General features: G+C 30.5%; 1 protein-coding gene across 1 annotated transcript; it reads right to left on the bottom strand.

Moving 5' to 3' along the window:
- Window positions 1-282: 282 nt before the first annotated feature.
- LOC112005434 (histidine kinase CKI1) lies at window positions 283-21,784 on the bottom strand. Its single transcript, XM_065766645.1, has 7 exons — window positions 21,581-21,784; window positions 4,986-5,222; window positions 4,193-4,879; window positions 3,238-3,613; window positions 2,571-3,145; window positions 778-2,115; window positions 283-492 (listed from the first exon to the last, which is right to left on the bottom strand). The coding sequence occupies exons 1-7, from the start codon at window positions 21,782-21,784 to the stop codon at window positions 283-285; spliced, it is 3,627 nt and encodes a 1,208-aa protein (XP_065622717.1).
- Between the last annotated feature and the right edge of the window lie 4,130 nt (window positions 21,785-25,914).

Consider the following 25,914-nt stretch of genomic DNA (forward strand, 5'->3'; position numbering starts at 1 on the left):
TAAACAAAAAACTAAAAACCATATAGAATGCATAAATGACTTCATATTTTCAGTCAATGTCTTCAACTTCTACATTCCAACAAAATGATAAATGACTTCATATTTTCAGTCAATGTCTTGAACTTCTACATTCCAACAAAATACTATAACATTTCACTATATTTTAGCACAATTTTTTTTTTTTTTGGAGAAACATGCATATATTACATGTACAACAAAACTACTATAAAGAGTCACCATTATTGTATAGATAAGAGTCATAAGGTACGCTTATGCATATTTTCATTTAGTATCGATATATCTAATGGCCTCCAAAAGATGTTCTTTTTTCATTGGTTTGCCAAGATGAACATCCATTCCAGCCTCAATTGCCACATTAGCTTCACCACCTGATGTATGAGCAGTTAATGCAATGATTGGAATATGAACACCATAGGACTTCTCCATTTTCCTTATTTGCTTTGTTGCTTCATACCCATTCATCACAGGCATCTGTCAAACACAAAATCATATATGATTTAGTTGGAAAAAAAATTAATATGGTTATGAAATATGATTGTGTGATTAAAGTTAAACTATAGTGCAAGGAATTATAATAAATTAAATTAAAATATATTTTTTGAATGGTACGTAGAAACATGTGAGACAGTCCAAAGGATGTCCTCTAATATATTTAAGATGTTCTAATCGTGAAATCAAATATATATATATATATATTATAATACATTTTTTTTAAAGCCATAAAAAAGTAAAGAAGAGGGAAATCATGGTCTTTACCTCACAATCCATTAAGACATAATCGTATGGAAGAATCTTCGAAGCTCCAAGTTTCCTTTGATCACTTAGACCTTTGCAAACCAGATCTAAAGCTTCCTGTCCATTAACACAAGTTTCGGCAGTTGCACCAAGCTTTAAAAGACTGGCAACAGTTAACTTACGCAACAATACATTATCATCAGCAACCAAGAGTTTCTTCCCACTCAATGGCTTCTCATCATTTGAGTTACCAATTTCTTGTATTTCTTGCTCTTTTGGTGGAATTCCATTACTCGGAGGACTTCTTGGTTTGGACGCAACATGAGATAGAGTTTGAATGGGTGACATGCTTTTCTTCTTAGTTTCCTCAATGCTGCTACCATGGTCTTGTAATTTTACTTGTTGAGTTGAGTGTTTGTTTGTCGAAGAATTCTCTATATAAGACTGACTCCTTGATGAACTAGGATCTTTGGGAACTTTTTTAGCTTGGAACTTGATTTCTTCTTTTAGTTTGCTTGAATTCCCTTGCAATGTATCTCCAAACTCAGGAAGAAGTCTTACCACTTGATACAAACGAGAACCATGAAATGGCTTAGATATTATGACATCATTAGGATCAACCAGGTCCTCTGCAATGTGTTTGAAGTTGATGTTACGCATCATTGGTGTCTCCAACCAAACAACCTTACAAGTAGCATTGTGAAGGCCTTTTCTGAATTCAGCAACAATTCTACATAATTCTAGGAATGGTCCAGCACTTGCATCAATCACAATTAATATGAAACTTGATGCAAATTTATGAGTAGTCCTTTTGAAGACTGATAGTATGTGGTTTGAACCATCCATGCTACTCAAAGGCACATCCTTTTCTACACCGCTAGAGTTATTAGAAGCAGACCTGCTTAAGTAGCCACTTGGAGAACTCAAATCTGATTTTCCTGAAGAATTGTGATGAGAATGGTTCTCCTTATGTTTTATCTTTTGAAGAGTAGAAGGAAGATGTTCCCATTGCTTTGCTACTGATACTTCTATCCTTAAGTTCTCCATGAATCTTTGTGAAGTCTTTCGCCGTTCGTTATTTTGAATCAAGAGAACAACATGGGATGTCGTTACCTTGGGGCTAGGGGTTGTGTGAACTGTCAGCTTTGAACTAGGAGTATGTAACCACAAGGTAGGACTAGGTGTGCTAAGAGTTAGCTCAGGAGTATGGGAGCCATCAACCATTTCAAGGTCTTCTACTTTTGCATTATTGCAACTAACATTTTCACATGTACTGAGTATCACATTAAATCTAAAGCAAGTTCCCTTTTCACCCATCTCTTTGTCCACAATTGATATATCTCCATGCATCAAACGTACCTAGCACAAAATTACAAGAAAAATTAATCAATAAAAGGGATTATAATGATTTTAGACTATTAATCAAGGCATTTTTAAAGCTAGTGCATCAATAAAGTTATTTGTGGCAGTTATATGAATCTAATCCAAGTTACAACAGCAACAAATGCATAATTAAGGTTAAGAAAAATATGTGATACAATAAGTGGAAAATGATTATCTCCATTTCAAATTGATTCATTTAATGGATCCTCTCTATTTGTACAAACTATCACGTTATTAAAAAGTTTAAATAGCCTATACACTTTTAAACTTAGAAAATAAAATATGAACCATGAAATGGGTATAATGAAGATGACTTTGAAATGGAGGGATCATGATCCTACTTAGGTTGCATATCTTGAAACTCTAGATAAACACCGCCAAAAAAAAAAAAAAAAAAAAAAAGGATGTGTGCGCTAAAGTTAGTCACTTACCAGAGACTGTACAATGCCAAGTCCTAATCCAGTGCCTCCTTGTCCAAGAGCTGTTTCTTTGACTTGAACATAGTTTTCAAAGACTGAGATTTGCTTTTCCTTTGGAATTCCTTTACCTGTATCATCAACCTCAAAGACAAATTCCATGGCATTTGGATCTTGTTGGGCTGCATTCATGGCTTCTAGGTCATTATATGCTTCATTGCTCTTGTGAAACAAACACTGTAAATATTTCATTAAACCATTCTGATTAGATGCAATTATTGAATTTTGCAAACTGGGTTTCCTAACCCATGTTCGAACGGTTACATGCCCCTCACAAGTAAATTTAACCGCATTGCTTAGTAAATTGCATAATATTTGCTTGAGTTTTCCCCTATCTCCTTTCACTTGTGAAAATTTGATGGCAGAACCATCATAAGGATCTAATACCACATCTACTCCCTTTTTGATACCAACAGGATGATATAAATCAACTACATCTTCAAGAAGTTGGGCCAAATCAAATTCCTCTTCTTCAAGTTGCATCTTGCCAGCCTCGATTTTGCTTGTATCAAGAATAGAATTCAGCAAACCTGAATAAGTACATAAGTTATACATATTCATTGATAAAAAGAGTACTTTATAAATATAAAACAATTTGCCTAAAAAGGTATGAAGAGATTACCTAGTAGGTCCTTTGCACAAGTATCCATTTGTCTCAAATTTGTCTCCAATTCAGAACCAGGATTAGCCTCTTCATAGCACATCTCTATCAAACCTGTAAGGCCTGCTAGTGACGCGCGAACATCATGGCTGGCACTAGCAAAGGCAAGACTCTTGTTCATACTCTTCCTCTCTGCTTGTTGAGTTGCTTCCATTTGTTTTATAAGAGCAGCACACAAGTGCATTTCTCGTTTGGCAGCTCTAATGAAAATATACGCAAAACTTAAAATGGAAACAACCATGGAAGTGATGATCACTATAAGGAGGGCCAATGCCACTATCTTGTTCTTGCGGACAAGGCTGACTAACCCTTTTTGCGGGAAAGCCAATACATATACCTGAAAAGAAATAGAACTCAGTTATACTACATAAATATATGCATAACTGTTGAATATATCCAACTAATCTCTATACCGTAGGAATGACACAATATTTATCGAAAAGATTTTTCATCAATAAGCTTCTGAATATTATGGCCACTTGGCTAGCTACAATCTATAAAAGCCACAAGTCTATAATGTGTGGAATAAATTAATGATTAGTGGAGCATTTAGTATAGTATTTTATGCCTAGCACAAACAAAAGCATTTATAAGACTTATTTCTCAAGATTTTCTAGAAAGAAAAGGAGAATAAAAAGGTTTGCATTTAATTTCTAACTTGTTTATAACTAGGAATAGCATAATTCTCTCTAATCTAAAGCATACCTGATTATATAAAAAAAGTGTAAAGCCTGCCTAATGTGTACAAAAAAAAAAAGAAAAAGAAAAAGAAAAGCACACATGTGATATACATGATCATATAACTTAACAAGCAAAACTTCTTGTAACGTTTAGTGTTCAATGCAACACAAGAAAATATAAATATATACAAGTGCAGTTTTGCATATTTGCAAGATATTTAAGAATTAAAACATACCGATTGGACTCCCACCATATCAAGCAATGAACAATAAAGCATGTATTCTGTTCCTTGAATATTCAAAGTAGAAGCTCTTGGTGAGCCATCTTTGATGATGCAGGAAACGTTCCCAAGAACTTTTTGTTTCCCATTTGGTTTCTTCAATTGGACAGAAACCATATTACCAGCAAGAACCATATGAGTGTCTTCGAGCTCTTCTATAAGCACTTTCCCATCTTTGGTAGCCAAATACAAGCTCCCACCCTGACGATCTATACTAGTAAAACGGGCAGTTAGTACTTTGGCCGAAAACCCTAGAGAGATAACTCCTTCTCCATTAATTCTAGCTGAGCTAAGTAGTATAAGATCTTGAGAATTATTCCATCCAGTTTCCAATGAGGCATATCCATTGGTACTATTCAAGGCTTCTTGAAACCATCTTTTACTGACCAAATTCAAGGGAGGGCATTCAATGGAGTTTCCATATAATTCTCCTGTCTCATGGTTCACATGTTGGATGTAACAATTGAAGTTCTTTTTTACATTTGGAGCACTTGATCTAGAATTATATGAAGAGTTAGTGTACACTGCAAGAGTTTGATTCTGACCAGTGTAGTATGAGAAAAATAAACCTTCTAACCCAGTATATGAAATTTGAGATAAGTATGGAATTGTAGACCATGCTTGAAATAATGGAGGAGCCACCTGTAAATTAAAAAAAAAAAAAATTATGAAATCTTTAGTTGTTTCTTGTTGAAAGTAATCATTTAATTACTTATGATCTTTGTGAAAGAAGCATATGGATACCAACCTTAGTCTCAATCATAGAGAATGAGAGTTTAGTTCCATTGAGAGACAACTTTAAAACTCTCGCTAAATTTGTTGCTGATGAATTTATTGGATGTAAGAACTTTGTTGTGTTCTCAATTTCATATTGCAACTTGGAGTGGAAGTCATGGGAGTTCAAATTCACTTGACGCTCAACACGACTGATCATAGAATACCAACATGGGATCAATGCAGTAGGAAGGAGCATCACAGCAAATGCCTACATTGGGAGTTTGACAGAATGTGTGAAGGATGAAGGAAATTTTTTTTTTTTCTCATGCATGTTATTCTTTGACCAAGGATGAAGGGAAAAAAATTGTTTATAAAGAAAAATACTGAAAAAAAAAAGTAACATCTTTTAAAATCCTATACAAAGTACTAACAAATCCAATACCCAAGAAGTAGTAAGAATGTGTATTTTCTTTTGTTTTCAATAGTTTCTGTTAATTAATATGTAAAATACCAAATCCTAACACATGAATAAGAAAATCACATATTATAACACTGCTAAGAGTTGAAGACTTACCAAAAGAAATAAAAAAGAAACAGGTTGTGAAGTTATCATTGAGCCGAGTCGCATCATGATCAGGTCCTCTAGTTGTGATCACTAAAGGGTACTGCGTTGAAAAATATGTAGAAAAATCAATTTGTGAATATATATATTGAAAAGTAAATAAATAAGAAAAGTTGCATTCATTAATATAGTGAATTTCTTTCATAGGCATCATACCAGGAACAACTCTCTCTCTCTCTCTCTCTCTCTCTCTCTCTCTCTCATAATAACTCAAGAAGATTGATTTCTTAACCAAATCTTTAACGAACTTTTGTATGGAAGTTTCGGCCTTATTACTATGTCTTTTATACAGGGAAGTCAAATCTTGCTTTCTATCGAGTGGACTAGAATACACGTGAACCATTACATTAATATACAAGTAATAGAATATTTTCCTTGATGATTGAAGCGGCTCATCCATGACTTGTAGAAACTTAGAAAGCTTACTCTTTGTAATAAAAGGGTTTAAATAAGTACAAGAAAAATTAGGGTTTTCAATAATGAATTTTATACACCATTAAAGTATGCCTATTGATATCAAGATTTTTTTTTTCCCTTTAATACTACAAAGGTGTATAAGCTCTGGCAAACATCAATCTTCTATTTACTAAGCTTTCAGACCAACAAAATAAATACTGTAAAAGGCAAGTAAGATTTATCAATTCATTATTGTACTCATTCATTCATTGTTCACTGAAGTTGTTTATAGGGACTCCATGCTAAACTATTTAGAAAAAAACCATGTTCACAATATTTTTTTTTTTCACTACTAATAATCAATTAAGCTATGTTTTAACTCAAACTTCCAAGCCTTGCACTATTGGAAGGGTGCAACATTGATTTAACCAAACCGATGTTTAGGCCAAATCGTTTTCATTCTATGTTTAACTCTTAGATGTAAGTCCTAATTTGTTGCTAGGGTAACACTATTTTTTGCTGACTACTTTAAACTTCTTATTAGCAATATATATATATACACACACACACACACACACAACATAATGAATATGTCACTAATAAATGTAAAGGTCCTTAGTTCAATTATTTGGTTTATTGTAAGGAATAATTATTTTTTATTAATAATTATTTCTTAAATTGAGGAATAATTATTCTTTTCTAATATAGAAGCAATATCACATATATATATATATATATATATATAAATGGAAGTATGGTTATTCTTTAATACATATAACAACTTTTAAAATTAATATATTTTCAAAAAAGTTTAAACTTTAAAGACTTTCATTATGCATCGTGTTTTGCAAATTTTTTATNTATGACTAGGTTAGCGTATAACTTATAAAGATACCCCACACATACCCCGCATAAGATTAACAATGTTATAATCCATTCCATGGTGAGCAAAATACGAGTATTATATTTTATGTTACATGTTTGCAAATTAAAAAAAAAAAAATTATCATATAAAACAAAAATACTCTGAAAAAAATATATTTTCTACAATTAAATTAAGTACAAAACACATGAACTTGTTTGCCTTTTTACCTTTCTAACCAATTTTCACCATATAAGCAGTACCAACAAAAATTTGCATTCAAATACACATGATCATATTTTTATAAAAATGCATCAATTTGACTAAGCTTTAAAACTTTTATTTCTTTATTACTTGTATCAAGGATTTTTATAGCCACTTAAGTGTGTTATTATACACATCAATTTTTTTTTTTTTTTTTTATCAAAATGAATATTTTAAATTCTATTTATATTAAATATCAAAAAATTATTTTTTATTATAATCTCCCTTTTTTCTTTTTTTTTTTTAATTTTTTTTTATCTATTCAGTTTTTTAATTACTAGGATGATCTTCTCTAATGTCATATGTACTATGCACGTATAATTGTATTGATGTATATTCAATAAATTATAGTAATATGAGAAAATAAATAAATTTTTATTGTTATTTTGCTTGAAAAAAAATAAAAAATTAACTTATTTAGTTATTTTCGAAAATAGCATATAAAATTATACTAGGCTAACACAAGTATGTTAAAAAATTGGAATATAATAAAAACAATAATGTAACATATATGTGTAAATGTTCTTTCAGTCCTGAATTGTTAATTCAAATCCGTATATACTGTCTATAGTACTCACGCCTACTTCTATTTACATTTTTGCATTTATGTTTTATGCTGAATTTTTAAAAAGTTTAAAAATAAAATAAAATAAAATAATTTTGAGAAGTAAATAAAATAAACCTTGAACTCACATACATTACATACTAATTATACTCTACATACTTCAAAAAATAAAATTATAGTCTACAAGTTATGATACGTAAAAAGAAAAGAAAAATAAAATTGCACCCTAGAATGACTCCATTGACTATGCTTTATTCAACTTCCTTTTAATTTTTTTTTTTGAATGATGTATAAATATATATATTTTTATAGATTAATAGTTGGGGTGGAAAGATTTGAATTTTGAATATTTTTGTTAGAAAGACAAAAAATACCAAAAAATATCAGAGGAGCTGCAAAGCTCTTAGCATAACTTGATTTAGCATAAAAAAGATAGAAGTAAAATCCATACCAATCATTTAAGTAAAAGATCCACCAAAATCTACTTTTATAGAATAAAAAACTAAATTGTCCTTTTGGGAAAATGAATTTGTACAATAACAATTTATCCATAAATCTCTACACATTATATGCATGATGCAAGCAAGAGAGACAAAAAAATTATTTCTTACCTTAAAAAAGCAAGAGAGACAAAATCTTTATCAAGCCAAAAGACAAGAAAGAAAAAAATGTAAAACCAAGGAAGAAAGAGGACCTGTAATAATGGTGCAAGGCAAACTGGTAGCAGAGAACACGGAGAAAATCTCTTAGTCTTCGTCCTTTGTCTCTAACACAGGCAATACTTTAAGTTTTTCTGGTTTCTATAAACCAAACTATGAAGCATATATATGTATATATGTATAAATTGTTAGAATACTAAACTACTTCAATCTTATTCTCCAAAGGCATGGTATGAGGAAGAAAACCCTCTCCTCTCAATGCCTATGAATCCATAAGATTCGTTATTTCACCGATTCATATATTTAATGAACTTTTATGTGAAAAGTTGATACTATATATATGCTACAATGTGTTTTAAACAGGGAATTGTTAAATTCCTGTTTAGTTATTAAAAGTATGTCTTAGCCGTCGGATTATATATACAAGATACGCTGTGTCATATTTTCCTTTTGTGGTAAATCCTCTTGGCCAATCGCTTGTTCAAAATTACTCCATTTTTTTTTTCTTTTTCTTTTTTTCCTAAAGGGTTTGACCTACATGAAGAAGGAAATTACGGTTTGACCCCAGAAGGGGAAAAAAAAACTGGTAGTTTAAAAACAAATTGGTTAGTCAAGCCTAGATATTATTTAAAAAAAAATAATAATTTCTAGGATACTAGAAAAATACCAACTTAACTTTATATGCATCATCACACCAAGAGTAGTAAGCTAAATCAAGAAACTTTTTTATGTCCTTTTATTACTGCACTGAACAAACCATGTCATCCTTTGATTACCATTAGAAAGATATATAAATATCATATAGCCAAAATAGTAAGATTTGTCAAGAAAATAAATCGGTTGCAAAAAGCCATGCAAAACAAGAACTCTGATGCATCATATTGACTGGATCTTGATTAAGAATGTATTGTACGGAGTCTCACATCTATGCTACACTGATTAATTTGGGCTTTATTAACATCTACAATGAAACTCAATTATGACTAAACTAGTCCTTTTGGGACATAATGTATATGTGGCAAGCATTTTTTATTGGGTTGATATTGATTAAGGAAAAATTCTTAAATACTTCCGGAGTACGGAAAAATGATGCTTCCTCCTCTCACATTCATAGTGGATCACACCATTAATTTAATGAGTGGACCACACCATAAATGTGAGAGAAGAGAGCACCGTTCTCTGTACTCTGAGAGTACATAAAAATTACTCCTGATTAGGTGTGTGTTGTGTGGGTGTGTGTTGAGTTCTACATTAGAAGTCCTTTTAGGGTATAATGTGGCTAGCATTGACCGTCAAAATGTTAGGATTGGTAGAATTGTTGGTATAAAATTGGTTAATGTCATAGCAAGCCATGAGAAAGAAGGAAGAAGTTGACAAGAGATGAAGGTTCCGTTTGTTTTGAAATAAAATATTTTCAAACGTAAAATATTTTCAAGTATTTGGTGTGACATGTAAAATTTTTCAAACAAATCACCAAAACTAATGGCTCAGCCACTAGAGCCGCTAGTGCTTGAGGTCCAATGATTAGATTGCCGAAATCGACAGCCAAAATGGTGGCTCTAAAGATCGGACCATGGTTGACTTTTGTCAAAATGGGGTCTCCGGTGACCAAACCATTGGCATTGGTCGCCGAAATGGCGATTCCGAGAACCTGACCAACGAATGCTTCCTAAATAACGTCTTAAGTGATTACACTATTAGCACCAATTGTTAGAACAATGGCTTCTGCCACCTAACTGCAGGCAACTATCGCCAACATGACAACTCCACGACTGGACCACCTACACCAATCGCCAAAATGACAAATCCAGCCATTGGATTGACAACCTAACCACCATATGGGGTCAAGGAGGGGAGACACTACGTGTTTTTTGAAAATGTTTTGTAAAATTTTTTATGTTAAAACGTTTAAGACCTTTTATAAAGGATTTTAAGATAAACAAAAAATAAACATTTTACATACAACTGAATACTTAAAAAGGGGAAAACATTTTTTAGAAAATATTTTAATTCAAAGCAAACAGAATGGAAATGAAAAACAAAAAACCTAGGAATGGATGGCTTTGATACCATGTAAAGAAAATGACAGGCTTTGATACCATGTGAAGAAAAGTGTGTATACATATACACATACAAATTAACCATCCAAATTAAAATTTTAAAAAAAAAATGTGTGTATATACTAAGATATATGGTACGAATCCCACAATTACATAATCACGATAATAATTAAATTCCTAAAAATAAGTATTTGACTATATACAATCAATTTAAATGATTTCTATAATGGATCACTTAATCATGATAGCTGATTTGTGATTCACAATCCACAAAAAAAAAAAAAAAAAAAAATCCCATTGTTAATTATGCCAGAAGAAATTGGGAATATGATAGAGAAGCTTGTTGAAACACTAAATACAAAGTTTCTATACCAAAGTTTTAATCATTATATTTAATTATATATAAATTCATTTTTGAAGCCAGTTATATATGATTTATATAATTTTCTCTAATAGAAATATTTGGCAATGATAGCCTTAAAAGTAATTCTATTTGCTCCTAAAAAAGGGAGAAGTGTTGTTTGTTTTCTACCTTTGATAATTAAATCTATGATAGTACCAATTCGTGTGAGATGAGTGAAACATTACTACTAGAATATTGAATAATTGTCTATTTGAGTTGCATGGAATATACATGTAAGGAGGAAATGCAACTAAATCAGCAACGAACAGGACTTGAGCTTTTATAATCATATGAGTTGCTTTTTAATTTACTAATTATTGCAGTTCATCTGTAAAAGATTTCATAAAGAATGTGTTAAATTTCTCCTATATTAAAATAAGTGTTACTAATGATTCAATTAGTTGTATTTTTACCTTGTATTAAATTCAATTATGTTTCCTCAACTCCAAAAATTCAATTTAATTTTTGGAAAAGTTTGACTCCAAACCAGTTGGAGCTATCTTTCTCCATATGTGGCAATTGAAGAGATCATCCGCGAGTGGTTTTAATCACATTACTTCTTAATGAGTCGTGTGATTTTTTAAAAATAATACACATGGATAGTCTAATAAATCATCATGTTTATAGTGAGTTAGAGAATATCTCTCCAAATTGGTTTTAAGCTTAACTTTGTCTGTGATTTTTTGAGAGATATACTACATATTGCATAGATTTAGAGTTAAAACTATGTATATCTAAAGGAGAAACAAAGACTTTTAAAGATGGTAATAGAATATTTATAAAATATATATTCTAACTAGGATATGTATATAACATATTAAATTATATATATAAATAATTTAATATATATCAAACAAAATATATGTGTATATATATTTATATATAATCAGGATAGAGCGAGCAAAACCCATCTCTACTTTGTCACCTATTTGGGGCAGGAAAATTTTGCTTTGGATAACGTAGGACATGGTAGATCATTATTAACATCCCTACTTTACATTGAACCAACACTATGTTATGGATTGAGGCTTAAAATTGTTCTTAGAAAGAGGGAGATAAACTTAAAGAGTAGCCTTCTCTCTCCAAATCACTATCTTCCTTATATGAAATGAAACTTGGATGATTATTAAGCGTGAAAAGCATAAATAGTTTTAATTTAAAAATATGCGGGATTTGACAATGACAAAATGAAGCGGGAAAGAAAGAGATTTGAATTTATTTTCTTTATCCTATATTTGGATGAAGGGAAAGGCGGGGGTAGAAGAGGAGACACATATAGGGAAAAGAGGAAAGGGGAGAGGTATAAGTGGTTTTTAATTTGAGAATACATGGGATTTGATAATGACAAAATGATGTGGGAAAGAAAGAGATTTAAATTTATTTTCTTCATCCTATATTTGGATGAAGGGAAATGTGGGGAGAGAAGAGGAGAGAAAAACAAGGAAAAGATGAGAGGGGAGAGGTATAAATGGCTTTTAATTTAAAAATACGCAAGATTTTTCAATGACAAAATGACATGGGAAAGAAATAAATTTAAATTTATTTTTTTATCCTATAATTGGATGAAGGGAAAGGCGGGGAGAGAAGATGAGAGAAAAATAGGGAAAAGATGAGAGGGGAGAGGTATAAATGGTTTTTAATTTGAAAATACGAGGGATTTGATAATGACAAAATGACGTGGGAAAGAAAGAGATTTAAATTTATTTTTGCTTTCCTATTTTTCTCTCCTCTTATCTCCCCGCCTTTCCCTTCATCCAAATATAGGAAAAGAAAATAAATTTAAATCTCTTTCTTTCCCACATCATTTTGTCATTATCAAATCCCTCGTATTTTCAAATTAAAAACCATTTATACCTCTCCCCTCTCATCTTTTCCCTATTTTTGAAAAAATGAGAGGGGAGAGGTATAAATGGTTTTTAAATTAAAAATACACTGGAGTTGATAATGACAAAATGACGCGGGAAGATAACATCCCTACTTTACATTGAACCAACACTATGTTATGGATTGAGGCTTAAAATTGTTCTTAGAAAGAGGGAGATAAACTTAAAGAGTAGCCTTCTCTCTCCAAATCACTATCTTCCTTATATGAAATGAAACTTGGATGATTATTAAGCGTGAAAAGCATAAATAGTTTTAATTTAAAAATATGCGGGATTTGACAATGACAAAATGAAGCGGGAAAGAAAGAGATTTGAATTTATTTTCTTTATCCTATATTTGGATGAAGGGAAAGGCGGGGGTAGAAGAGGAGACACATATAGGGAAAAGAGGAAAGGGGAGAGGTATAAATGGTTTTTAATTTGAGAATACATGGGATTTGATAATGACAAAATGATGTGGGAAAGAAAGAGATTTAAATTTATTTTCTTCATCCTATATTTGGATGAAGGGAAATGTGGGGAGAGAAGAGGAGAGAAAAACAAGGAAAAGATGAGAGGGGAGAGGTATAAATGGCTTTTAATTTAAAAATACGCAAGATTTTTCAATGACAAAATGACATGGGAAAGAAATAAATTTAAATTTATTTTTTTATCCTATAATTGGATGAAGGGAAAGGCGGGGAGAGAAGATGAGAGAAAAATAGGGAAAAGATGAGAGGGGAGAGGTATAAATGGTTTTTAATTTGAAAATACGAGGGATTTGATAATGACAAAATGACGTGGGAAAGAAAGAGATTTAAATTTATTTTTGCTTTCCTATTTTTCTCTCCTCTTATCTCCCCGCCTTTCCCTTCATCCAAATATAGGAAAAGAAAATAAATTTAAATCTCTTTCTTTCCCACATCATTTTGTCATTATCAAATCCCTCGTATTTTCAAATTAAAAACCATTTATACCTCTCCCCTCTCATCTTTTCCCTATTTTTGAAAAAATGAGAGGGGAGAGGTATAAATGGTTTTTAAATTAAAAATACACTGGAGTTGATAATGACAAAATGACGCGGGAAGGAAAGAGATTTAAATTTATTTTCTTTATCCTATATTTGGATGAAGAAAAAGGCAGGAAGAGAAGATGAGAGAAAAATAGGGAAAAGAGGAAAGGGGAGTGGTATAAATGGTTTTTAATTTAAAAATACGCGGGATTTGTCAATGACAAAATGACGTGGAAAAGAAAGAGATACAAATTTATTTTTTTTACCCTATACTTGGATGAAAGGAAAGGCAGGGAGAGGAATGGAAAGTGACCGGAATGCACTAAATTTTAGTATATTATGGCTATCTTCTCTATTCTCCCTCCATCTCCCACAGTTTCAATTTCTCTGAAAGTTTTAATATCTCTTGATCCATTGAGATTTGCAAAGTTTTGTAGCCATGAGCCTTGAAAAAGGAAGACCAAACAGATGATTTAAGGCTAATTTCATTTAGACGTTGGCTGATGATAGCTTTTACAACAAATTATTTGTGCCAATTTTAAGTTTGACTCGCATGTTCACTTTTTATGCATTTCTTTTTCCCTTCTCTTTAATTCTCCTACTTGCAAACGATTTTTCCAAGGATCAATAATAACAAAAAAATGTACGATAGATGTAATCATTTATCACAAAAGATAGCAGAGAAGATTTTTTTTTTTTTTTTTAAATAATATATCTTAGATCATTTTCTTAAGTAAAAAGATGCATGATTTGTAAAAATCCTTAGAACAAATCAAATAAGTAAAAAAATCTACTGAAATCTACTCTTGGAAAACAAACTATAAATGACCTTTTCGACGGGTTCTTTGTAAATGAATGTCAGGTGAAATGATATATCTATGTCTCTCTTTTCTTTCGATTCATTATTCATGAACTAGCAAAAGAAAGTGTTTAAGATTAGAGAAATTAACCATACCCCACTATAAAATAAGAGAAAGCAAAGCTGAGAGAGAGAGAGAGAGAGAGGACCTGCAAGAGCACGCCGGAAATCAAAGGGTGATGGAGAAGAGGGTGAAAGCTGTCTTCGTTTCTTTGTCACAAACAAACGTCAGTTTCAATGTCTAGATTTGTATGTCAAAGGGTACTGCACTTGCTCTCAGTCTCTCATGGTCTTAAATGGGCGAAATTGCATGTATCAAATATGGAAGGGAGCAACGGAAATCATTCTTAGGCAACGTGTTGAAAAGTTTAATGAAAAAGTGTGCCCTATTTTGGAATTTTTAGTGATAAATATGCTTTTCACAAAGCAAAAACCGGGATATGGAAGGGAGCAACGGAAATCATTCTTAGGCAACGTGTTGAAAAGTTTAATGAAAAAGTGTGCCCTATTTTGGAATTTTTAGTGATAAATATGCTTTTCACAAAGCAAAAACCGGGGTGAAGATCATGGTTTCTTGCTGAGAATGCTCCATTTTTTGGCATTTGGCATTGGTATATTGACTGTTTGGGGCACCTCCATGCAGCAAAATCTACACTCACTCCTCAAAAAGAAGAGAAGACAAAATAATAAAGCTATGACAATTTTGGAGGTCAACTAGAAAACCAGTTACTGAGGAGTTACATTGCCAGCACACAGTTTTTACTTTTTACATCTAAAGAATCTCTCAAATCTGAGATAAGCCCGCACAGTTTCTTTAAAGGATAAACAGAGACTACTTTAAAAAAAAAAAAAATTCAAGAGTTTATTTATACATGATGAATAGTTGAAATAATACCAATGTTTGAAATTAAATACCAATGTTTGAAATTAAAGTATATCAAGTTCTGAAAGTTAAATTATTATTTATTTATTTATTTTGGTGAAAAAAAAAAAAAAAGCTAGAATTACAAGAACACATCTTAAGGCAAATCACAAATTTATCTGCATTGCGTTTGTTATGTTCATTTCACCTAATAGCATTTTTATTGTTAAGGTAAATAGGTGTTATTTTAACTATAAATTAATTATTGGTATTATGCTATTAGCTTAAACGTCTTTTTTTTGTTTTTTAAAGAAGAATATTAGCTTAGATGTTAAAATGATAGAATCCTCAAAGCTCAAATATGGATTCTAATTTTTCAGATAAGACTTAGTGTTCACTCTGGTTGAATATGCATGCATTTGGATTGGGCGTTTTGCCCAATCCACGCATTCAGCAATCTTTTGGTGGGTCACATGGGTACTGTTCACATACCATCAAACTCAACAAAACACAAATTTCTAGATAAACATAGGTTCCATAGCACTATTCACACATTTAAAAATTATTTTACTACAGTATTTTCAGCAATAAGTTTTCAGTTTTCAGCAAATAAGCAGTATTCAAACACACCCTATGTATCTCTAAGTCCCAAAGAAAAATAAAACTAATTGAAAATATATATTTAGCAAATTTATTTTATAATATTTATTGGACCATTATATATCCATTTAAAATATAGCTATTTAAATTTGATGAGAAATTCAATTTTTAATACTCCAATCAGATAATTAAAAATTTGTCATCCAGATGGAGAGGTGGTTTTCCCCAATTCTTGGCATCACATGTCACCAGATTTAAAGAGTACATTGCAATAATTTTTAGTTTATTTCAAAGGATATAATTGTGGCATTTTTTTTTTAGATAATTACAATATGCTACTAACCTTGCAACTTGAACCCTTTTCCCGGTCCTAGAACCCAATCACTTTGTTAATAGAGAAATATCAATTAAATTACATGACTCTTGATAATAGTGTTGTAATACATAGTTTTCTTTTTCCCCCCTCAATGAATGTAATACATATTATTGTAATGAAAGAGGATATCTAAGAGGATACTGTACTAATATGCTAATAATTGCATGTTGTTTTTTACTAGTCTTTAGACTTCTTACCAACTAATGCATTTACAAACTTATTAAAGTCATAATTCCACAACTTTTTTTTTTTTAAAGGAAAGAATTCCACATATAACTGGGTTTTAGAATTCTTATGGTAACTTTACTATTTGTTTAAATGTTGATGATATGGCAAAAGTCAATCCACTTATTTTAAATTTAATATATAATATTTTAGTAATTCCATGATAATATTACCCTTGAACTTTAAAAAAATTTTAAAAAGATTTTTTTTTTGGGATGACAGAATGTACAATCTCCCCTTCATAATGCCAAAAAAATTTATATACATGAAAGTCTATTAGGTCAATAGATGAACGTGAAAAAAAAAAAAATAGTATACTAGCGTTATGCCCATGCGATGCACAATTTAATCAAAATTCATATGTAAATAATTTTTTAAAAAATAAATGAATATTTTACTTTTAAGTTATATAATGAATGCATATTGTGTAAGACTAAGGTTTCATAAAATACATACATACATACATACATACATACATACATACATACATATATATATATATATATAGACACACACACATAATTGAATGGAAGATGGTAGAAATACCTAAAAAAAATAAATATAAAATAATTTTCAATAATACATCTATACTACTATTTAAGGGGCTTCACCTGTTTGGACCGGATCTTTTTTTTTGGTTCCAAAATACCCACAACACTCCTAAGTATAAGTAGAGTCAAAACTAAAGGATAGTTAGGTAAAAATACATGTCTAACTTGCACTAAAATATTACCTACAAAATAAGAACACTCTTTATTCAAGATTTCTGAAAGAGAAATGATATGTCCACAACATTTTTACAACAAATCCTAAGTGACAAGTTGTTACTAGTTGTTATTGTTGGGTTAAAAAAGTAATCTCAGTGCTAAATTCAAATTTGAACTAATAACAACTAACCACTTATAATTTATTATGAAAATATTGTAGACGTAACACTTTTCTTTTTGAAATGCTCCAACTACCAAAACCCACGTTTTCCAAAAAAAAAAATTCACTTTTTTTTTAACCTTTAATAAGTCTATACTTTTTATGAAAAAAAAAAAACCCTGCTCCCAGTTAGAAATGTAAATAATTTTTTAAAACAACGTGCAGTTTGCTGTTTTTCTACGATTGTATCATTTCATGGTGGTGGAAAAGAAGGAACCCACTTCACCACTCTCACTCTCCCCTATTACGATCACATTCTCAAAACACAAGCGCAAGCAATCAGTTCCTATCCAAAACAAATTAAGAACAAAATGCCAACTTCCTTAGTTAAATTCTTCTTTAACATTCTCTACTCCCTTTCCTTCACAGGTACACTCTTTTCACTCAGAACATGGCAGTCTTTTAAACCCTTCAAATATGTATGGTATAGTTGAAAAACTTACATCGTTGCCTATTGTTAACTTTGTTTTGCAGATGGGACATATATGGCCTAGACTTCTTGCCACTGTAGGCCATTTAACCCCAAAAGATGGTGGCTTTCATCTCTAATTCTCTATAGTGGTGAAGAAGTAGTGTTTGAAGTTTTGGAAAGATGGTTTGGAAATATGGGGCAGACAAGGTTGTTGCTTTGATAGGTTCATGCCAAACTGGTTTCATCTCATTTTAAAGCATTTAAGTACAAATTAATTAAATTGATTCCTCCTTTTCTGATTCTCGAAAAAAAAAAAAAAAGAAATCCTCCTCTTCCATCCCTTAACATCTATTTTATTTTCATCCACAAACACATAACACTCATCACACCCCTAAGTATTTTATGATTAGAAAATATAATAATTCCAAATTATAATATATTCAAATTATTAACCTTTACCCAAAAAATAAAAGAGCCTCTAAGCACGCACTTACATGTGTGCTTAGAGGCTAGTTGAACTTTAAAGCTCAATTAATCATATGTATTTAAATGGATAAACCTTGAATTTAATAATTAAAAATTATCGAAAATGAAAATTGAAATATTCAATAATTAAAATAATCTAAATTACTAAACATTTAAATTTTTGAAGTAGAGAGACTCACATGAAAATTTAATTTTTGTCATTGAAAGCATAAGAGAAGACACTGAAACTTGAAGTTTAAGTCCCGTGAGTATAAACTCATAAAAATTATAATTTTATTTTTTAAAAAAAATAGCTAAATGAATTACAATTATATAATCAAAAGTAAAAAATCACGCTACATGTTTGTGTATATGCATGAAAAAAGAACTGAATTCAACATTTATTGTAAAAAAAAAAAAAAAAAAAGGTGGTGTAGTCGTACCTCTATCTAGCTAATTCTTGTTATAATCTCTTTGTTTTGTGGGGGAAAGAGAAAAACACTTCTTTTGACCAAAAAAGAAGCGTTTTTTTACAATTTTTTTACTTTAATTTATCCAAAAACAGTTTTGGTAAATTGGTAAGAACAAATAACTTGCTATCTTTTTTTTTGGAATGTAAATAAAGATTAGATGAATTAGATGAAGAACTTGAGAGTGATTAGATTACACTACGTTGCTTTTATTTTATTTTATTATTTTTTTTTAAGGATTAGATGGATTAGATGAAGAATTTGAGAAGGATTAGATTACACTACATTGTTGCTTTTTTTTTTTTTATTTAATACAAGTTGCTTCTTTTTTTATAATACATGTGCTACCTTATATATATATATATATATATGTATGTATGTATGTATGTATATATAAATGTTTTCTTTTACGTGTAGTATAGTAATTAAATAAGGATTAGATGGATAAAGAATTTGAATTGTAATTAAATTAAGATATTTATCAACTTAGAAATTATAAGAGAAGAAAAATCATCTATATATATATATATAAAACCGAAGCCTCTGAAACTCCCACAATTTTCCACATCAGCATAATATTTAAATTAAATTATCATTTCATTTAAATAAAATTATTTTTGTTAAGTCCAAATTTAATAAGGAGTGAAACTCAATCTTTCTAATATGCCCAACTTAAACTCAAACTCATCATTATCATTAATATTTAAATAAAATCCAATCAGCATTGCGTCCGTTCTTTAAGGTTTGGAATTGGCACTTCTTTAAAAGCTTTGTTTCGTCCTTGCTTTACTTTCTCAATTTCTCTATGTTTTATACTTGGTAATTTGTTTAACTTTCTCATTTTTGTTCTTTATACTTTCTTTACACTCCAGACAAGTACAGGAGTAAACTCATTTTTGTTCTTTCATCTAAAAATTGGGGTGGGAATGGGACGGAGCACAAGGCCTTTTTTGCTATTTCTTTGATTTTCACAAACAATTTCTTGAAGTAGCCTCAAACGAAACTATTTCATTAATTAAGTAACATCAAACTAAACTAATTTGTTATGTAATCTCATTTTAAACCTGATTATTTATTTTTATATATATATATACCAAAACTTCTGGAGTTCCTACAATTTTCCATGTTAGCACAATATTTAAATAAAATTATCATTTTATTTATATAAAATTATTTTTGTTTAATCAAAATTTAACAAAGATCCTAACAAGTCTAACTTAAACTCAAATTCAAACATTGATAATCTATTTAAAAACAAAAATTATGATAGGACTAGAAAAAAGAGACTAACGTTGAAAAAAAAAAAACTCACGTTGATAATCCTGGGTTTAGTTTTTGGATTGAAATTTCTAATAATTATTTTTTTATATTGTATATGGCAGATAAAGCATCTCTTTTTTTTTTCTTTTTTTTTTTTGCAAAAAATCAAAGATGCAACCTATGTCTTCCAGCCTAGGGAACAACACATTTTTATTTGGTATGTTATATATAAATTTATTGAATTTGGTTTGGTTTTGAAGTAGAATTTGGGTATTTTATAAATTTTGAAGTTTTAAGCCTTGGGGTTTTTGGTATTTGCATCTCAGTAGGTTGATTTTAATTTTTCACCTTAAATACTTTTTATTTAGGTTCGTGTGATTTTTTTGTTTTCTTATTAAAAACTATGATTTTTGGTTGATTAATTATTTGTTTGGACTCAACATAAAAGATAATGGAATTAGGTATTATAATTTTGATATTGTTCAATGTTTTAAATTATCTATATTGTTATTACTACGAAAAAGTCATATTGCTACTCAAATTTGAAACTTAATGTCTCTTCCTCATATCATGGTCTTTGTTTATATATTTACAATTTATATTAGTTTTGTGTATATATAACTATTGGAAGTTTTACTTTATTAATTTAAGAACTATAAATTATTTTGTAAGTTTCGATAACTATGCACTTGTAATTCAATAACGTTCAATGTTAGACAACACTTCTAAACTATGGAAAAGTATAAAAGTTAAATATTTTTTCATTTTAAAAAAAAAATACTAACTAGCAAAATGTCTATTTAGTCATTGTTGGATTTTTTTTTTTCTAGAGTCAATAGCTTTTCCATGCATCGTACGGGTTAGCGACTAGTATACTATATAATAAAAGTTGGGCTTAGAAGCCGTGGTTGTGCCAAGTGGCTGCACCATATTGTAGAAATTTTTTTAGATTTTTAGATTATAAAAAAAATATAATTTTTCTTCCCTATAATTTCTATGTTGATAAATATCTTAATTTAATTACAATTCAAATTCTTCATCTGATCCATCTAATCCTTATTTTATTACTATACTACACGTAAAAGAAAACATTTATATATATATATATATATATATAAAAGAGACTCTTGACATCCATCTGATATAACTTGAAGTTAGATGACTTGCTATGGCTAACAATATCCGGATGGACTCTAACCTAGCCACTGGTGCAAAGGTCTCATCAAAATCAACTCCTCCACTTGTGTACCTTGTGCAACAAGTCTTGATTTATTTCTGATCACCGTGCCATGTTCATCTGACTTGTTCTTAAAGATCCATTTAGTTCCAATTACATTTACATTTTCCAGTCTAGGAACTAGTTCCACACATCATTCCGAACGAATTGATAAGTTCTTCATGCATGGAATTTACCCAATCAGCATCCTGAAGTGCTTCATCTACCTTTTTCGGTTCAAATTGGGACAGATAACATGAGTGTGTGATCACATTCTGATTCTGGTATCACAATATCTTTCTCAACTTGCAATTTCTTGCATAGATGTATCATCTTCTCAGGAGCCTCAGCTTTATCCTTCAAAAGCACAACCCAAGTATATCTAGTAAAGTCATCCACAACAACTAGAATATACTTCTTTCCACCCAAACTTTGAACTCTGGCAGGACCCATGAGATCAATGTGTAATAACTCTAAAGGTCTTGGAGTTTGAACACTAGTCACAGAAGGATGCTTGGATTTTACTTGTTTACCTATCTGACATGGTCCACAAATGCACTTATCAATCTTCTCAAATTTAGGTAAACCAATAACTGCTCACACTTGGAAATCTTCTCTAACTGCTTGTGACTGGCATGCCCCACCGTTGATGCCACAAATCAACTTGATCAATCTTTGCACTAAAGCACTTGTTGTTTACACTTGGTGTTATGCATAACAGTTGTTAGCTGTCCTTACACCAACACACATACAGTCACCTCCTCCATCAAGTATCTCACATTCATACTTGGTGAAAAGAACATTCAGTCCATTGTCGCAAATCTGACTTATGCTGAGTAAATTTGCCTTCAATCCATCAACATATCAACATCTTCAAACACTGGCAATCCTGGAATGTCCACAGTACCAATGCCTCTGATCACAGATTTGCTTCCATCTCCAAAAGTGACTGTCCCAATCTTTCCTTCGAAGAGTGTTTTGAATAGGCCTTTATTTCCTATCATATGCCTGGAACAACCACTATCCAAATACCAAAGACAAGAATCACGTGCTTTAAGGCGGTTAAAGCAGTATAATACATAATTCTTATCACATGTCATTGAGCCAAGATACTTAAGGAAAGATTTACCAATAACAACAAAGGCAAAGACAGCAAATAGGCAAGTTGAAATTAATCACAGAGATTTTCCAAGAATCCATGACAACAGGGGTCAAGGATCAGCTCAGAGATGAAGAAATCTCCAACAAAAGAGCTACCTGCTCTGATACCACTTGAACGGTTTTAGACCCTTAAAACACAACCAGATTGGTTAGCCTAGATTAATTAGCCAAGTTGTTACTTAGTCAAATTATGCAATTCTAGGTTAAAGCAATCAAATAATCATATCAAGATATAAAGCAGTGGAAAATAAAAGAACACAAGATATGATGACCCAGGAAACCACACGGTAAAAACCTAGGGAGGATTTGACCTAGCTATCTCAAGGTAACCTGAATCCACTATGCGAAAGAACGAAGTTCATACAGAAGGACTACAAGCTCCCGCTTGACTTCCTAATGCTACCCACCAGTAGAACTTACTGACACGACCACGTGCAAGCTCCGAATCCACGGACTCCTTCTTTCTTGGATTCTTCAATCAGCTACAAGTACCCCGCTTGATTATCTTTAAGCTTCAATGGTAGCAACCAAGTTGATCATCAAAGATGTAGATAATATCTCCAACTTGAAAACCCTAAGCTTTGTGTAAAGGAAAACTCCTCAAAGATCTCACAAGAGATTTACACAAAACAGCAATGTATGAGCTACAATACAATTGGAGCAACCCAAAAACGTGGCTAGGGTTTTGTTTATATACCTAGGGTAAAAACATAAACCCTAAATGTTTATGAAGTAGGGCTAAGTTGGAAATTCTGCAGAAAAACAACCTGTGCGATTTTTGATCGATCGAGTCTATTATTCGATCGATCGAGCCAGGCCGAAAGTCCCAAGTACTTCTGCAGCCACTCGATTCCAACTTTACAATAAAAACCAACTTTGAGCAAGCCTAAACAAGACTAAATACATTGTTTTGATCATGGTTTGCCAACATTACAAATTAGAGTTCTAAATAATAAAATCCTACGACCTTAGAACCTAACAAGTTGTGTTTTATTTGTAGTTTCAACACACGGTTTATGCATTTTGTTTAGTGTTTCAGGAAATATACAGGTTGATTCAGTCATGCTGCTGTCTACACTTGCAACTAATAGATATAGTTAGGTTGGATTTGTTATAATGGACATTATTTGTGTAATGGGCTTTTCTTTTAAACTTTGAGCATTTTAGTTTTGTTTTGTCACGGATTGCCAAAGGGGAGTTTGTTAGGTTCAAGTACTTAAGAACTAATGTATTAGAACTCTAATTTGTATTGTTGGCAAACCATGATCAAAACAGGTTTTTACTCTTGTTTAGACTTGCTCAAAGTGTATGCATTTTATGTAAAGTTGGAATCGAGTTGTTGCAGAAGTTATAGTGTGATTCTGCTGGCTCGATCGATCGAAAATTAGACTCACCGATCGAAACTTGGGCAGAAATTTTTTTGCAGAATTTTCCAACTCATCCCTAAGTATATATGACGTATAGGGTTTTATGTTTTGCCCTAAGTATAAAAGAAAAAACCCTAGCCACGTTTTATAGAGTTCTTTTCTGTGTGTGTGAATCTTTTATGAGATTTAAAGGTTTTTGCTTTCACACATACTTAGGATTATCCAGAAGGAGAATTTGATTCAAGAACTTGATGATCATTCAGTTGCCACAATAAAGAGCTTAAAGATACACAAGGGGGAGTGCTTGTAATGCTGGAATTCAAGAAAGAATAGTTCGTGGACTCAGAGCTATCATGTGGTCATGGTAGTAAGTTTCTTACACGAGGTAGTAATAGGATGTTAATGGTCTAAATCGCTATTATGTAAACTTCAATTCTTTCATAGTAGATTTAGTTTTACCTTGAGGATCGCTAGATTAAATCCTCCCAGGTTTTTACCAGTTTGGTTTCTTGGATTATCATATTGTTGTGTTCTTTATTTTCCGCATTTTACAATAATATGATGTGTTGTGTTAACCTAGATCTGAAATTGGACTAAGTAATCAACTTGGCTAATTAACTAGGTTAATATGTTGTGTTTGCTGGGTCTAAAAACGTACATATATATATAATTTTTCTTCTCCTATAATTTCTAAGTAGATAAATATCTTAATTTAATTACAATTCAAATTCTTCTATCTGATCCATCTAATCCTTATTTAATTACTATCTACACATAAGAGAAAACATTTATATATATTAAAAAAAAAAAAAAAAAAAGGTAGCAACGTGTTTATAAAAAAAACAAATGTAGCAACATAGTGTAATCTAATCTTCTCAAATTCTTCTCTAATCCATCTAATCATGATATAAAAAAAAAAAAAAATAGCAACTGTATTATTAAAAAAAAAAACATGTTGAATTCAATTCTTTTTTCATGCATATACACAAACATGTAGCTGATTTTTACTTTCAATTTTTACTTTTGATTATATAATTGTAATTCATTTAACTATTTTTTTAAATAAAATTATACATTTTATGAGTTTATACTCACAGGACTTAAACTTCAAGTTTTAGTGTCTTCTCTCATACTTTAAGGACAAAAATTAAATTCTCACGTACTCTCTCTACTTCAAAAATTTAAATATTTAGTAATTTAGATTTTTCTTAATTATTGAATTGAGGTTTCTACTTAAATATGATTTAATTGTTGCTTTCGATAGTTTTTAATTATTAAATTCAAGGTTTATCATTTAAATACATGTGATTAATTAAGCCTTAAAGTCCAATGTATTATTAAAAATCATTTTATATATTTTTTAAAGTATTTCTACCATCTTCCATTCAGTTATATATATATATATATATTATAATACCTTAAGTCTCACACAGTATACATTCATTATAAACTTAAAAATAAAATATTCATTTATTTTTAGTATTATTTTTAAGTAAATTAATAAAAAAAATTATTTACATATGAATTTAATTAAACCGTGCATTGCACGAGCATAGTGCTAGTTATATATATTTTTAAAAATATAAGAAAATTTATGCAATATGATGCAGCCACTTGGCCAACCATAACTTAGATGGATTAGATGAAGAATTTGAGAAGGATTAGACTACACAACATTGCTGCCTTTTTTTTATAATACATGTTGCTTTTTTCTTTTCTTTTTTTGTAATACACTTTGCTACTTTATATATATATATATATATAAAATGTTTTCTTTTACATATAGTATAGTAATTAAATAAGGATTAGATGGATCAGATGAAGAATGTGAATTGTAATTAAATTAAGATATTTATCAACTTAGAAATTATAGGAGAAGAAAATTTTTATATATATATATATATATTGTAATACACGTTGCTACTTTATATATATATATATATATATATATATAATGTTTTCTTTTATGAGTGGTATAGTAATTAAATAAGGATTAGATGGATCAGATGAAGAATTTGAATTGTAATTAATTAAGATATTTATCAACTTAGAAAT

The sequence above is a fragment of the Quercus suber genome, unplaced genomic scaffold, assembly GCF_002906115.3.
Source record: "Quercus suber isolate HL8 unplaced genomic scaffold, Cork oak 2.0 scaffold_728, whole genome shotgun sequence".
Taxonomy (NCBI): domain Eukaryota; kingdom Viridiplantae; phylum Streptophyta; class Magnoliopsida; order Fagales; family Fagaceae; genus Quercus; species Quercus suber.